Source organism: Rutilus rutilus (genome assembly GCF_951802725.1).
Source record: "Rutilus rutilus genome assembly, chromosome: 8".
Taxonomy (NCBI): domain Eukaryota; kingdom Metazoa; phylum Chordata; class Actinopteri; order Cypriniformes; family Leuciscidae; genus Rutilus; species Rutilus rutilus.
In genome coordinates this window covers 22,806,778-22,824,558 of record NC_140222.1, presented here as the reverse complement: position 1 = coordinate 22,824,558, position 17,781 = coordinate 22,806,778, and the positions used below count along the sequence as shown (strand labels likewise).

Sequence of the window (17,781 nt, the reverse complement as noted above, 5' to 3'; positions counted from 1 at the left end):
AATCACTAGTTGTGTAGTATGCATGTTTTACTAAAATTTTCTTCCAAAAAAACCGAGCTACTACATTTGCCAAAATGTGAAGTGCGCAAAATAAAAAGCAATTGACCCACTGATCACTTGTCAGCAAATATCAGCAAAAGCCCGTATGCTTATACTGCAGTTTAAACATGTCAGTTTTGAGCCTCGTCTGTGCCTTGGGACCAGGAAAGCTGGCAAGATATGACATCATGATTTAACAGAGCTGTTTTACTGGGACTGCAATCTTACAGCAGATATGCTGATCTTCAAAACGTTGTTCAAAGCGAGCTGTGTAGGCATATGTTCGTGCACCAACAAAAACCTGCAGTTTTCTCTTTTTTTTTTTTATGGACAGGTTATTTAAATTTTTCTATATTTTATGTAAATTATGTAATCACACTGCAGTTTCATACAAAATGTATAATAATAGTAATTATAAAAGGGATCAGCATTGGTCAAGCATTAACCGACAGATATGATAAAACTAACTACAGCCAATATGACAACATTGTATCAAATAAGTATATATTTAACACTAATAATATCACAATATTTAATGTGCATCACAAAGATGGAAAACTCTTAAGTACAAAATAAACAAGTTTAGTGTCGTTAGTTAACCAAGTTTAAAATGTATCACCTTTTTTAATTCATTTTATAACTATCATATATCTCTTTTAATATCTTTTATAACTTTTAATTTTGATTATTTTAATTCCTTTCTGTAAAGCACTTTGAATTGCCATAGTGTATGAAATGTGCTATATAAATAAGCTTGCCTTGCCTGTTATCAACAACACTGGCCTACTCAAACACCAATTAAAATGTATTTCTTTTTTTACATTTAATTTTAATTTAATAAAACTGAAATACCCATTCAATAAAAAAATAAAAAAAGTAAAATAAATAAAGACAACACATTGTAATATGCAATTTTCTTGGATGTTTATTAGACGATCCAAAACATCATCCATACAGACTCATATCTAATACTATAATAAGAAACTGTGGCATTCCAAATAAAATGAAATAAAAAGATGGAAACCTAAAAGTTTCATACAGTTCCAACGGTGGGCAAACACTGAGGCACAAACCTTTGGTATCTGGTGAAAGGAGGTTATAACAGCACAACAGGAGTCTAGGCCACATCTAGAGCAAAAGCCTCCTCTTTATCCTCATCAAAATCCTTCAAAACGGTCCCAAAGCTGTTTTAAGGGCATCGGACAGAGAACGTGAAGTTGACAGTTGGTTGATTTCAATGGCAGCCCACTTGTTAACCAATCAGAAGCAGCAGCCAATGAGGGGAGAAGACGGGAACAGAAATCAAATCTTAAATACTGAGATCATAGAAAGTGGGGACTGATACACACAGGCAGCTAAAAATCTCTATCGTACAGTTTTAAGGCTCGACGTACACCGCAATGAACCGATCAGCTGAGAATTCTGGGATGCGATCTTGACAGTTCAAATCTGGCACACAAAAAACAAAAACATCCACTTTCTTCTTGCCGAAAAAGGCATTTTGCTTTCCACTACTGTAAAAGGGTAAAAAAAGAAAAAAGTAATTTCAAGCAAAACGTCCTCAAGATTATTAGACAACAGCCCTGGGCACGATGATGTCATCGGTTCAGCTTTCTAACAGAGAATAACATAAAATAGATAACTTACAGTACATTAAATTTACAATATATGGAAAGCATTATAATGGAATCTGTGTACAGGCATTGTTGTGAAATTTCAGCTATAATTTTCGAAGTTATGTTTCGACTGACGTTTTTCACCTTTAATAACCTCCAAACCTGAGCATTCGTGAAATATATATATACACATGGATATAGCGATACAAATAACAGTGACCAGATATCTGCATCTTCCTTTTGTAAACAGCCACACATTTCTATTTTCATCCCTTTGATTAATGAAAAACAAAACGACCATCGTGAATCAAGCATGAAGTAAGAACACATACATTTTCACATCACATCGCGTTTTTCCAACTAAAACAACTTAAAATTACCAGAGGCATTTTGCAATCTCTCTTTAGCAAGCTCTACGACTCTAAGAAAGTTTTAAAATCGTAAATTCACAATTGTTGTTTACACGTTTACACTAAAACGCCATTACAACCTTCACTTGTAGTTTTTTTTCCTTTAAATTCAGTGATAAAACATGATTTAATCGAAGAGAGACTATGACATGTAACGGACGAGTGATTCTTGCATAAAATTAGCTCAAGAATGAAAAATCGCACGTTTTTTTTGAGGTTTCGTGTAAAATGTTAGATTTTTTCCGCTAGTTTAGAAGTTGTGCGCATTTAATAGGGAATCAAGCATATTAAAAGTGTCTTCATAATCCATGTGTGGACCGTTATTTATTAAAGCAGCATTAGGCTCAGAACTCTGCCCCTCCCCCAGCCTCCTGTCAATCTTCGCCAAATGGGCGTGGCCTATCGGTTGATTGGCAGAGACGGAGGCAGAGGAGGAGTGGCTCTTGGAAGATCGGTGAGATTTGGATGAATGGTGGTGATGGTGGTGGTGGCTACCGTGTGAGTGTGAGGAGTCGTGTCTCGGTGCTTTGTGCGACGAATGTTCGCGGTGTTTCTCGCGGCTGGAGCGCGGACTGTGTCGGCTCTTACCACTGCCGCCACTCTCTGACGAAACCTTGATCTTCATTTTCAGCTCTTCTTGACTAGAGGAGCCGTTCTCCGACGAGGAAGGGTGGCGTCGCTTGAGCGACCCGCTCTTCGTCGCTCGCTCTTGTACCTGCTGTTGGGAATACTTCACCCTGATTGACGTAGACGGTTCGGACGACAAATGTCCGTGCTTTCGATGCTGGTCGCTTTCCTCCTCTTCGTGTCTGCGTCGATGCTCTAATTCGGCTGCATGCTTTTCACGGTATTTCTCTAGAGTGAGTTTCTGAGGGGCGAGGGTTGCCGAGCCATGTCCGTGTTTGCTTGTCGGCGCCCCCTGGAGCGCAAGAAAAGCATCGGCGCTCTGGGAAATCTGTGCAGGAAAGCTGAAAGCGGAACTCTGCAAGTCCGACAGGCCGTTGAGTGACATCGATGCCCCATCCAATGGGAAAGAGGTGGATGGTTCTGAATACATGCCCCCTCTGATGTCACACATGCTTCCCATCAATGAGGTTTCCTGGCTCAGGAAGGAACTGTCTATTGATTGGTTGTCGAGTTTTGGTTTCTTGGCAGCTTGTGTGGCCTAAAACGAGAACAAAAATAGATAAAGCTTAATCTGTCCAATACTTTACCGTTTGCATCTATACTGATTGGTTATATTTTTGGTTTGCAGCTGTAGGCTTCTGGCTTAGCTAAGGATTTGTACATACCCGCCAGTTTCGGATTCTTTTTAATCTGCTTGGTGTTTTTTCCAGGATCTGTAGAAACTCGTGAGTCAGGTCTACAAAATCAGATTCAGATTATTTTATTTAGTGCCATGTATCTACAAAATCAAGAGACAAACCTAATATATAAAAACCTATGCTAAACGCAGCAATTCTTTTTAAATATATACATTTTTGTATTCATATACATAACTTCAACTAGTATTTTCATAATTCACAATATTTGAAAGAACAAAATGAAGTATCTACTGAGCCAAGTTGTGTTTGACTGACCGTCAAGCAACTGCAGAGTCACGGTCCGGTCCACATATTCCCACCAGTGTTTCCCATCTGAAGAAACGGGAATCTCCCAGTTGGACCACTTGCAGGCCAGGTGAATACAGACACACGCCACCACTGTGGGTTTATGCTGCAGGCAGAAGGTGGTCAGGTGCAGACTGAGAGAAGAGAGAGAAGAAAAGAGAAGAGACACAGAAAACACTCCATTACAAACAGAGGACATGAGAAATGCTTCCCTAGGAACCTAATTCAATAAACTCCTTCGGTTCATTTCCATTCTTCTTAGTTCATCATAATAATCAGGATTATTTCATGTCAAAGCTGATCATAGTCCAGTCGGATGCATGTTTGCTAGAATGCTGTTTGTCTGGTCGGCTGTAAAACAAAATGTATGTAATGCATGAAACAGATTCAGTCAACAAAAAAATATAACTTAGTGTGGCATCAACTGCACAACACAACTGGTAGAGCATGATGCCAGCAACGACAAAGCAACTCAACTTCTTGCTTTAATGACCAAATCAGCTCAAAGTCACCTGACTGGCTTGAAATTATCTTTTAGTCACATTTAATCATTTAGCAGATGCTTTTATCCCGAAGTGACTTACAAATGTGAAAAACAGATGCAGTTCAACCGACAATAGGGCAACAATATATAAGAGCTGTGAGTAGTCCCAGATAGTCTAGCACAGTACACAAAGCAAGTTAATTAAAAACAAAACAAAAAACCGATATATAATAGAATAGTATGTGTCAGTATTAATGGGTCACGTGTTGGCGGAAAAGATGCATCTTTAACAGTTTCTTAAAAGCGGCTGAAGACTCGCAGGGCTCAACATTAACGCTTATCCGGGACTAGTGGATTTTTTTGAAGGGGCAAGTGAAGATTTTACTTGCCTGACAGGACAAATTAATTAAAACTTCAGTGACAAAAAATAAATAGGGAGGCATTGAAATGCAATTATCCCCGAATTGATCAAGTATTTCTGGTAACAAAGACGCGCTGTTGAGGCTTGCTGAGGCTCTTTGTGAGAGACTTTCATGGAGCAATCGAAACAAATGAGTGTAACAGCACACAAAGAAACTCATAGAAGAAGAAACATACTAAGGGTAAAAAATCTAAATGTCGATATTTTTTTTTATATATAAAATGTATCATATAGTTAAGTAACATTACACGATCAAGAGGGCCATTTTGCCAGATATATTATCACGATTGCATGTGTTGGAATAATAAACAAGTAGTTCATATTAAGTTACTTACATTTTTGACAAAATATTCACTTTTTTTTTACTGAATGATTCAGCGTTTTGAATGAATTGGTTGAAAGAATGACTCATTAAGTGACTTGCCGCCACCTACTGGTGGTTTAGTTTAAAAGAATAATTGTATTTTGCGCGCTCTTTTTATTGCCTTTGTGTATCACATATTTTAGTAATCATCATAAACGATGTATCATTTGAAAGCTTACGAACTCAAAATTCATCCTGTGAAAATCATTTTAAAATGGGATGTGTTACCATGGAAACAGTACTTTAAATTATTTTAACAGGCTCCTCCCCTAGTGGAAGGTGTCAGGTTTCACATTACATTTATTTTAACTTCTTTATTATCAAAACCTTTTCTGATCTTGATAAAAACACATTGTCAGAAAGGTCTGAGTCTCAAGGTCCCTATTTTGTGATAGAAGTGATATTTTGACAGAAATGTATTAATTCGTTACAGGGGAAAAAAAAATCAATGGGATGTGGGTGACCCCTGGTGGCTATTTTGGGTACAGCGCCTCTAAATCTCAGGAACTTCAATTTTGTGATATCAACTTCAAATTTGGAACACAACGTGGTTAGATAAATGGCTTTAATTTTATAGTAACTTTAGAGTAAAAATGATTTAGTAAAATATAGATTTTATATAAAATAAAAAGCATTTAGTACAGTAAATTTATACTGCCATAGCGTTTTCATACTTTCATTTCACTTCAGCAATAATCTGCTGAGTACCTTCTTTAAAACAAGACCAAACATAACTGTATATTCCAAAGCAATCTTGAATTACAACCATTCAAGTCTGGATAGTCCATTTTCACGTCTATTCTCAAAAAGGGGGGTGACAGTTAATCTTATAATAGTTATTGCAGTTGTAATTTTGCAGTGTAAATTATTTAATTTGATTGGTAACAGCCCTACAGTATCTTATTATAATTGAATTTATTGATCAAATGTAAGAATTTGGCATGAAAAATGACATTTAATAAGGCTAAAAAAAGGCCTTAATAAAGGTAAATAACACCCTGAGGTGAATATAAAAAATATGCAGATTTAAGTATGTAAATGCTGAAAGAACACTGATGAGAATATTGCTTCAGAATAAATTGTTCACACCACTAAAAATGTTGGATCTCAAAAAGGGAGCCGGGGCTACACTAATTCGGATACATTTAATAACGCATCTTTTTCTCTACGCTTTGGTCTTCCGACAATTAGAAATTAAAATCTAATTTCTGCCTTCCGAAATTAAAATAGTGTGCCGGATGTAGCTAGAGTGCAATAGGGATCTTCCCTAAATTAACTTGCTATAAGGACAAAAAGCATTGGAAGTAATTACAATACAGAAGAAATTAAGTTTTAAAGTGAATTCATTAACGGTGCTTAAAACCAACAAGACAACTAAATAGTTCACAAACCATAAATAAATTAAAAAATAAATATGTATTTGTAGATCAATTCTAAATGACTTTTAAGCAGAATTATTATATAAATTCATCAATGTTAAAATTTGCATAATAAAAAATAAAAAATAAATAAAGTTGGTATTGTGATGTATCATCCTGAATAAAAATAGAATCTCTATGTTTATTTTTTTATATATAAGATATATACAATTATTTTTTAAGTAATAATAATAATACAGCTTCGAGCAAAAAATAAACATGAAAAAGAAATGCGGTCATTGGTACTTACCGTGACAATCTCTAAGTTTACACCTTTGAACTCTGAGCTGATATTCAGGCTACCAATTGAGTTATTGACCTATGCACTCAATCAAGATATCTCTATTAGCACCTCTACACTCCAGGCTGTGTATTCAACCTTCTGTGCCAACAGCAAGCCCTCCGTACATTACACCGCACTGCGCCGGGCTGGGCAGACAATCGCTTCGCCCAGGCGCGAGAGAGCGTTGGACACATGAAGGAGAACCCTGCCTAATAGGAAGTCATAGGGTGCCATGGCAGTGCAACAAATAGGGGTCAGGGTAACAACCTGTTGGTAGCCATGAAATAGGAGGTCTGGGCCAAGTCCTTGCTCGCTGAGGGGAAAGACAGAAAAGACGTCCCGTTAGATACAATCCAGTCAAATGTACACAGTGGCTCTTCAACCATGTTTTGCCTTTCTAAACTCAGAATCACAGCATGAACCATTATATTAATTCGGTTTAGTCCAACAAAAAGGTATCTGAAGTGTTTAGCATTAAAAAAAAAAAATATATATATATATATATATATACCGTATTTTCCGCACTATAAGGCGCACTTAAAAGCCTTTCATTTTTTCAAAAAACGACAGTGCGCCTTATAATCCGGAGCGCCTTATATATGGATCTGGCGCCTTATGTTAACGTCTGTTAAACAACCGCTGACCTAAACCTTGTTTATACTTTCGCCTGACACCGGAGCGCGAGCCTCCGCTGACTGCGCGCGCAACTCCCCAAACAGACGAGGCATTTATACTTGACGCAACTGTTTTGTTTTAGACTGAACACCAGACCATATAACTGATTAAGACGCGCAAACTGGGTGCCGGTGTGATGAGATGTACTACTAATATCCGTCTGCTCGGGCAGATTCGGCTCAAAGTCATGCATCTTCGGATTCAGAGGCGCGCGCGCTGTTAAGGCTGTTAAGCCGAATCTGCCCGAGCAGACGGATATTTTTTTTTTTATTACCTTCGCGCTCATGCGGACGCGTCGAGTATAAACAAGGTATCTTGGTTTACATTTGGACTTTGGATGTGATCTTAGGCTTGAAAAGGTTGGTGACCACTGCATAACGCAAACCCAGTCAAACGTTTGACTGCAGTATCTTCTATTTTATGCGCCTTATAATCCGGTGCGCCCTATATATGAAAACAGTTCTAAAATAGGCCATTCATTGAAGGTGCGCCTTATAATCCGGTGCGCCTTATAGTGCGGAAAATACGGTATATATTATAATATAAACTACCATTTAAAAGTCTCTTCTGCTCAAGTCTGCATTTATTTGATCAAAATTACAGTAAAACATTTTAAATGCCTGTTTTCTGTTTTAATCTATTTTAATATGTAATTTATTCCTGTGATGCAAAGCTGAATTTTCAGCATCATTACTCGAGTCTTCAGCGTCACATGATTCTTAAATCATTCTAATATGAGGATTTGATGCTCAGGTAACAGTTCTTATTATTAATGTTGGCACCAGTTGTGCAGCTTCATATTTCTGTAGAAACTGATACATTTCAGAATTATTTGATGAACAGAATGTTCAAAAGAACATTTTTGTAACATTAATGTCTGTACAGTCACTTTTGATAAATTGAACGCATCCTTGCAGAACTATTATTATTAAATAATATTTTATGGTTTTATTTTAAATTTTATTGTATTACTTATTTACTGAAATGCAGAATTGTCACTTACAGGGAAATTTACACAAAATAAAAAGGCAATTTGTGGTTTAAATGTAAAATTACTTAGTCTAAAGTTGAAGTCAAATGACTTTTTTTAGGAATATATTGAGTAAATATGCTTCCACTGTAGTTTATGCATTATCTTACAGAATAAAATAAAAACACATTTAAATTCAATGAACTAAAATAAAAAAAAATGCACATTTTGGGGTTCCCATACAGCACTTCTAAGAGTAAAATAATAGTAATAATGAATAAAAGTCTGAAAAAAATACATGAATGGAAGCCCAGCTAACAGCATCATCGTACATCTACAATGCAAAGCCAAAAAGGCAGAACGAAGTTGTGAGTAAAAAGAAAAGAGAAAGAGATGAAGAAAGACTGGAAGCATCTACCTCGCACTAGCTGGGAACATCTCACCACATCTGTGTGAGGATGCTCTATAGTTATCTCAAACCCTGAAACAAAACCACCGGTTAGTCATGTGTTCACCATCAGGCACAAAGACACTTTCATTAACAGATCGCCACTTACCGAGTGTCTGCAGCACTATGGTTTCCAACAGCACCAGCTCTTGGGCCTGCTGGAGGTACATCTGCAGTTCAACATGGCAAAACATCAAAAACTAACCAAATAATATACATCATATACCATTAATGTGCAATTTACATCATGCTGTATAATGTATTATAGGGCTGGGTGCTAAAATGCGAATGATTGCGAAGTAATTTATCAAAATATAACAAGTTCGAAATAATGTTTAAGTGTTGTCAAAAATAATCTTTCAATATGCATCAATACCGAAATATCTGAAACAGTTCCAATACTCCTTTTCTGCAGTATTGATACACTAGGGCTGAAACGATTAGTCGACAATAAAAAAAATTTGAGTAGTCGTTTGATCTCACGTGACCTATTGTAAGGGCCTGCAATATCGCGATTGACCGCTACGGCGCTGTAGCGCTAGAGTGTAATGCAGCCGTTACAAATGCTATTGCGGTAGAAGAAAACACAGCGCGAAATATGACGGAGTGCAAACGAATCCGAACTAGCAAGGTGTGTGAAAGTTTCACAAAACTTCAAACCAAGAATGCTGTCATGTGCAATACATGCAAGTTAAAGCACTTAAAGAGGAAACAAGAGGAGCCGGTGAGAGGTGAATGTTCTCCAGCTGGAGCTAAATAACTAGCGGTAAATCTCTTTATTAGAGAATGCAATATAACTAATAATAGTAATAATATTAACAATAATAATATAATTACAGTAATTGATGATTTATTTTTGCATAGGATAAAGCTTGATCGAGCTTAGGAGTCAGGGCTGTTTTTATTATTGTAACACTATTAGGTATTACAGTCTTATCACTTGCCTGTATTTTGTTTCATATTCATGAAGACTTACAAAAGGAGATGTTATGAAGAATATCATGTCAGTTACTTTTTCATACTGTAAATTAAAAGGTAAATGAGATTGTCTCTGTCAGCTCAATTGTCATGTACATTTATTTTTTATTTTTATACTTATAATAATTGTTTGCAGATTAAGTTTGTCTGTAATGCAGCTGATTAATTTGTTTCTTTTTCTCTATTGAAAGAGAACAGAATATTTAAACAATGCGTGAGCATTTGTGTGTGATTTGAGTTGGACAGAAATCTGAAAACTTAAAGAGAATGACCTGTTTAGTTGCTCAAAGTTCATTAAAACAACCATTTCAAAAGCTGAAGTGATTTTCTTTTTTTTATATTATAGTTAGAATATGTATAACTCAGTGTTTTAACTAATTGAAAAAGCTGAATAATCGTTCCAGACTTACTGATTAGTCTGCGAAATAATCACTAGCTGCGTTTACATGGACACTTCTAATCAGATTGACGGCTCAATCGGACTAAAAAACCTTCATGTAAACACCTTAATCGATCCGATTGAGCTCGATCCGAATGAAATTTCGATCGGATTGAAAGGGGTGGTTTATCCCTTTTGTAATCCGATCGAGAGAACATGTAAACACTTGATCGGATTGAAAACCGAAACTGAAAGGACTGCGCATGTGCAATGACGTTAACTAGCGTAATGACGTATGACGCGCTGAACGAGCTGTTCTTCCTGTTGAATAAAGTGTCATATTAATAAGTTTCCCGTCATTCTAAAATTCTCATTTCACACGCGCGTCTGTGAAGTGAAGCAGGACAACGTCCCACCAGTCCTTGTTTTGGATTCTCATCCACAGACGTCTGGTTTTGGCCACGGGGAGGGGCATTTTTACTGCATGATCAATAAGCAGCATGGCAAAACGGTTAATATTCTCTAAATTATGACCAGAGACGAATTAAAATTACGTCTGCTGTTTAAAACAAATAAAGAACCAATAGAGGAGAATATTTATGCGCGAAAAGCGGGAAACTCTGTATATTCGTGCAGTGTGCGCATGTCAAAACATCAGATCCGATTTGAAACTTGTGACATAAACGCGCACATCAACACGATTACTTTATTTATCATTCATGTAAACACCTTGTTCGGATTCATCAATCGTATTGATTTCATTCCGATTGTGTCCATGTAAACGTAGCTAATGATTAGTCGATTAATCGTTCTAATAATCGTTAGATTAATCGATTATCAAAATAATCGTTTGTTGCAGCCCTAACTGAAACCAGCTGAGCACTGACTCTCTTCTCTCCAACGGCGAATTTACAGTTTGACACACACCCGCCTCCTCTCACTCACTAGTCTCATTTGCTCCGGTTATTTAGTGCTTGTACTGTACTCATTCCCACAGTACCACACCAAAAGCGCATGCACCACTGATCTCTCATAAAGCTGCGAGTACCAAATTGACTACTTTTTCATGGCTTATCGCGCTTAAAACGGTCAAATACATACAAAATGATGTCAAAATGCCCATCTTGGCAAGTATTCAGGTAAATACAGACAGTTTTGGAACGTAATTAGAAAAAACACATTTGTGTAACAGTATATTAGATCTGTGCTTAAGCTCTTAAAGTGACAGCAGCCTAATAAACCTGCTGATGTCCGTCATGTTAATTAAAAAAAAAGACAGAAAACCACTCGCTGCTCTTGACTGAAAAACGTTTGTAACTTTAATGTAAGCATTAATCTGTATTTAATTTCTACAATGAAGACTATCCAGTGTTATTTTACATTTGTAAAAATACTTTTTTCCATCTAAAAATGTATTTGACAGTAGGGCTGCACGATTTGGGGAAAATGTCATATTGCGATAATAGAGGTCAATATTGCGATTGCGATATAATAAACAAATGGTTTCATGAGTCAACTTGCTTGTATCTCAAGGAAAATAAATGCACACACAGATTAGTGATAATCTGCCTAAAGAAAAAAGTTCTTTAGTCAAGAGCAGTGAGTGTTTTTCTCTGTTTCCTTTGTTCTTTGATGAACTTTAGCGACAGATATAATTAGTGGCTCAGGGGTGCAAACACATGTATGGTCAAAAAAGAGAGAGGTAATCGAAGCCCTCGTCCCGCGGCAAATATCCAGATACTACATTGCCACCATCCCCAACCCACCCCTATAGGCACATAGAGTCAAATGAAATTTAGAAAAAGCTTGCACTTCTTCTTCTTGCTTTACTGCTACTTCCTGAAAACAATTTCACCTGATAATTTGAATAGCTCTTTTTGTAAAGAATTAATAATTCTAGGATGATTGGGGTAATTGTGTAGGGTAGGCCTAGTGCATCTGCATATAAACTAATAAACAAAATACAAATATAAATACAATAAAACACAAATACACGAGAAATAAAGCAGTGCTTTATGTTTTTCAGGTAAATAAACTGTATTAAGTATTAATACAGTTTATCTTTTGACAAAACGTGATTTTTCTCTTTCTCTTTTGTTGTTTGATTAACTTTGGTGACACAAACAGCTGCAGGTATATTGGGTGCTGTCCCTTTAAGACGAATGCGCGTATCTAATACCGGTAATGACACGCATCCGTTTTATTTTGACTGCGTTTACGGGGAAACTCGTTGAGACGGACACTGGCTTATTTTTTCGTGCACATGTCTGTTCAAACACAAATAGAAAAGAAAGAAAAGGGAATTCGGTGTTCACGAACTTCACGTGCTGTCTGCGACTGCGTGGCTCTGTGCGATCTACATTTGGATGTTAAACCTAATATAGATAGCCTGATACAGCAAAGACAACGTCGGCAGTATTGACGGCAAAATAGGCTACAGAATGTTTCGTTCTGTAGGCCTACTGACAGGGGCAATATTTGAAAATCGATAATTAGGCCTATTTTTTTAATTACAATTATATATGCATTTGTCAAAACCGAGAGACTTTCAAGCATCAAAATGTAATTAATATGTATTTGCGCCTTCTATTTTGTCTGAAAACTTCCAACACTCTTGCGTGTCGCGTGAAAAATAGGCGTCGGTTGCGGTTCTATTTCTAGCACGCGGTTTCGGCGCGGCTCGAGAAGTGTGTGTGTCACGCAGGCATTGTGCTCTAACACAAGCTCTAACCAGTTAACATGAGAGCCGACAAAAAACGGACACTCCACGCCACGCAGAGAGAAATGTGATGCAGTGGCAGATCCAGAGTGAGACAGAAACACTAGTGGTTCACGCTTGCGCACAAACTGCTGGTTGGGCGCGCAGTGTTCTGAATCTGATTCGCTTATTTCCTATTTACTTGTTGGTGGACGCAATCTAGAATTACTGTTGGTTAAATTATAATCAGACCCTCTCAAACCACCCCCCCTCCCCCCTCCTTAAAAAAAACCTCTTCGGATCTGCACGATTCACACAAGTCACCCAAACTGACGTGAAAAAAGCGGGAGGCGCCGAAAAGCGCGCTGTTTGCACCCCTGGTGGCTACTGTGTACTGTCCCTTTAAGACCAGCCGCTGCTGTCAGAGACGCGGCTCTAACACGCGCCTCATTCTCTCACGAGTCACAACTCTTCACGTTCATCATAAGACTACTCTTTTGTTATGAAGATACTCGACAAAAAGACATTTTGGCATAATTGTGTGTGTTATTGTTCGTTCAAGCTCGAAAGAGAACTGTATTCTGGCATGCTGTTTTGTGCACACGCACGATATTAGCGCGAGTCTTTCTGTGTGTCACAGTCAGACATTCACAGGCAGCGCGTTCTTTTTGGCATACATGTGTGTTGTTCGTTCTACCGCGAAAGAGAACTTGATACTGGCGCGCTGTCTGTACGATACTGGCACGCGTCTATCTGTGGGTCGTGTGTGTGTGTGTGTCAGGAGGACATTCACTGACAGCGCGTTCTTTTTTGTCTTATCGCGCATGAATGGTTTAAAAGCATTTGCATGAATAAGAGCGGGATCATGTAACACTAGCCAAAGGATGCCAAAAATTAACAGATGCTGCGTTAATAGCGCTAATTTGTTTATTTAATATAAAAATCGCAGCATTTTGCGTCATATAATCGCGTAGGCTTGACATCGCGATTGCGATACGATTAATCGTGCAGCACTATTTGACAGTCTAGATTTTTGATGACCTGTTTTATGTATTTAATATTTTACGTATATACATTTATTTGTTTATTTTATACAAGTGCATGGATTGGAGAGGCTTGTGTTTAATTAAATGTTAATAAATGTTTAATTTAAGCAATTTTCTGTATAACTTCTTATTAATGGTTAGATTTTATGAGATGAAGGGGGTAAAAAAAGGAAAATCGGCCAAACATATCGACCAAAAAAAAAATACAAAAAATAAATCGCCATCATATCTCGGCCGTCCTGGTTTCTACATATAGGCATCGGCCAGAGAAAAACCCTATCAGTCGACCTCTAGTTATACGTGTGGATTTACCTATGATAATCATGATCTAAATGTATGATACTATGGATGACCAATGGTTAATTTTAACAAAAGTAAAATCCTAACTGAAACAAATCATATCATTTTACTCTGAGGTTATTTAAATTTTTACAGATGTTACCATTTGTGTTAATGGACAAATTTACATCTGCCTCCTAACTCAAGCTACTGTCAAATGCGAATTTCTAAGAGACAAAACAAAATATTAATATTACGGCCTGTACTGCAAACTGTGCCGAAGATACGCATCAAAGTCAGGCAACACAAATTTCTTTTGTTAAGGAAAAAAATTATGAAAAGTTGTAAATATTCTACCTCAGATTTGTAAAATGTCATGTTCTGACAATAAAGAGTAGATTAAAACTACAATTAGCTGTCTGGTTTCTACAAATTGAAAGAAAAATATTTGACAGTTATCGTGATAATTATCTATATCGACTGCAATGAAAAAAATTATATCACGATAATTTTTTGGGCCTAATAATCACCCAGTCCTAAAATAAAGTGGAGCGAGAAACTACATTACCCACAAGGCCTCACACTCACATTGCTCTTGGTGTCCAGCGGAGGGTCTTGAGGGTTCAGGCAAGCATGTGCTACTTTAATAACATGTTCAAGTTTCCTGGGTTGCTCCTCCACTTTAGCAGCCAGAAACAGAGCGGTGGGAGAGATGATCTGATTGAAGAGAGCAAACAATTACAATATTACAAAAATCAGAAAACAATCAGGTTACGAATCGCACCAGTGCTGCCAATTAAATTCCTGTGAAATCCTAAAAATAGTGCATACGCAGGTCAACAAACACAGAAATAAATATGAAAATTTAGAGTGATCAAATTATAATCAATAAAAAAAGAAAAGCATACTCACATTTCTATGGAATTTCGTAAAGGAATTTAGCATGTAAAATCGGTGCATATAGACGATTGATGTGTTGATTGTAAGTTGGGATCTGCACAGTTTCATCAAGGAAGAAAAACACTACAAAATAACCTACTGTATGCAATATAATATAGAACAATTTTATACTAATAAATAATAACTTTCAGAACGATCACTCAAAACCAAACTAAAACAGCTCATAGTGCCAATTTACACTAATAAATGTGAAAAAAAACGAATAATAAACTATAATAAAAAGGAAAATACATTAAATAACATACTTATATAAGACAACACGCAATGAAAATACATCTTGTTTAGCCTTAACATAGTTAAGTCTCAATCACTCTTAAACCCATAAAACACACCAAACAACCTCATTATGAGAGTAAAAATCTGATTAGATGAGGTAAAAATTATATTTATCCAGAAATACGGTTTAGGTCAAGCATAAAGACACTGAATCACCTTCCTGTCATTCACACACGTCTGTTTCACACACCAACTCATGTGATACCCCCAAATACACTTTATTATGCAGTTAAAAGGCGAACTGTAAAGAAATAAGGTGTTTTGCGTGAATTTTAACGCGTAAAACATCGTATTTTAGCCGGCACATTTTTCACTTGATCAAAAGCGGCAGCGTGCTAATATGCTAACGGCTAACTCAGTCACAGCGCTGCTGTTTTAGAGAAGGATACACGTTTAACCGTTGTCCCATATCCTGAATTAGGTTGGCGGCTTGCTGTCGGTATGAGAGCTCGCGGTCGGGCTCGACTCCGCAGCGGCGGGACGGCGTGTTTTCGAACTGTTCTCGGGTAAAGAGCCATTTGCTGGAGCCCCGCTGCACCGCCGCCATCATCCCACCCGCTTCCGCCCGCACTGCGCTCTACATCACCGTGACGTCACTGGGCGCGAGGGCGAGCGCTGCAGCGACATGAGCTGGATGGAGGCGGTACGTGACATATGAAGCGTAGCGTTCACAAGATGGGGATCGACAACTCTTTTCCCCCGGTTTCACAGACACAATACTTAATCCTAGTCCCAGACTAAAAATCCATGTTTTTTAACCGAAAGCAACTTGTACTGACATATCATAAACAAATAAAATAAAAAGTCTCAAGACTTTTATCTCAAGATACAAACACACCAGTAATGTTTTGTTTTTTTAAAGAGCTGTGGTGTATGTAACTTTTTTGCCGTAAAGCATAAAACTACTAACCTGGAAATCCAGACCTAAATCTAAAAGATTAATGGTCTGGCGTCGACTAATGAAAATCGCCCAGCTCGAGCTACGACCAATCACAACAATAAACCCCATACGCTTAGATAGCGGAGCTAACTGGTAGATTAGACTCTTGCCGTATCCGGTCGGCAAAACAGCAAAAACTTGCAAAAGAATGATTCGAGCGGCGTCTTCTGTTCCTGTTTTAAATAAAAAGCCAAGTCTAACTCGTTCATTGTAGCGGCCAAAGCCGTTTCAAACAACTGGTGTTCATCCATAGCCATCTTTCAATGTTTACTAATGACTTCGACGTCACAGCGCTGTCGTCATCTGTTTAGCTCGCCTCTGGCCCAGATAGCCCGATGTGATTGGTGCAGCTCAGATCGAGGGGCATATTTAATGAGCATCATTACTCGACACCAGAGTAACTCGCTGAGCAAATTCAACTTGTGCTCTCGCGAGAACTCTGGATTTCCAGGGTATAAAAATACCATAATATGTTTGCAGAGATTTAGGAAACATGCTTGTTCACATACTTGTTTCTCTGAAAAACAATGTTACAGGCAGTTTTTTTTTTTTTTTTTTGGGTCTTTGAAATGTGCGTTCTGTGTTGGAATGTCTGTTTTTGTTTGGGTCTGTGTGACTCCACCCACTGCCAATTTACCCAATAGTATTTCGCTATACCGCCAACTGGCAACAGGTTGGCAGAAAACAGCGTATTGCAGCTATGGAAGCCAGCAAACAAACTAGGCCAGAGATCGGAGATTTTACCCAACCTAAAAAGCCTCGGCATCCATCTAAATCTCTATGAACGGGAGCATATTAAAACACGGATAAATCAACTTACAAGTGTGTATATCTCCTCGCCTTCCATTGTTAATTGCGCTCGCTCTTGTTGCGTGTCCTCAATCTGGAAACCCGTGTGAGCGTCGAGTCTGAGGAGGAGGGGGCGGAAGAAACAACCCGCTCTAATATTTTTTATTTGAACTGCAGTACCCATTTCAACCACTAGCTGTAAATCTTACATACTGCACCTTTAAAAAAGCTACTTAAATGCCCTAATTGAACTCAGGCCTAATCCTGGCTGAAATCCTTTCTGTGAAACCAGGCCTTTAACTCTTTAAGATATCTTCATAGAATAATAAATGTATCAGATATAATAATATATGCAATAACATATTACATATTATAATAATATATAGGCTACTGTACATATAATAATAACAATCAAACGATTAATCGCATCTTATAGTTAAAAGTTTGTTTAAATAAAATGCAGAGGTGGACAGTAAGAAAGTACATTTACTTGAGTACTGTACTTAAGTACACTTTTTGAGTATTTACTTGAGTATTATTTTTTCTGGAAACTTTTTACTTCAACTTCACTACATTTGAAAGACGAATATCGTACTTTTTACTCCACTACATTTCTGTCAAGGTCCTTGAGTAGAAAGTAGTAGCCTAATGTCAGATTTTGGTTTATGATTTTGATTGCAGGGATTACATTTTGAAAG

The 17,781-nt window shown here is 37.5% G+C and overlaps 1 protein-coding gene across 2 annotated transcripts; it reads right to left on the bottom strand.

The window, feature by feature from the left end:
* Positions 1–944: 944 nt before the first annotated feature.
* On the bottom strand, positions 945–15,981 carry ccnt2b (cyclin T2b). Of its 2 annotated transcripts, XM_084416767.1 has the most exons (10): positions 15,744–15,927; positions 15,031–15,112; positions 14,707–14,835; positions 8,848–8,908; positions 8,709–8,771; positions 6,913–6,958; positions 3,646–3,809; positions 3,358–3,428; positions 2,654–3,230; positions 945–1,653 (listed from the first exon to the last, which is right to left on the bottom strand). In XM_084416767.1, the coding sequence occupies exons 1-10, from the start codon at positions 15,902–15,904 to the stop codon at positions 1,646–1,648; spliced, it is 1,362 nt and encodes a 453-aa protein (XP_084272893.1). In that variant the 5' UTR covers positions 15,905–15,927; the 3' UTR covers positions 945–1,645. The 2 variants fall into 2 exon arrangements, with proteins under 2 accessions (XP_084272893.1, XP_084272892.1); XM_084416766.1 differs by having other exon boundaries at positions 945–3,230; positions 15,744–15,981.
* Between the last annotated feature and the right edge of the window lie 1,800 nt (positions 15,982–17,781).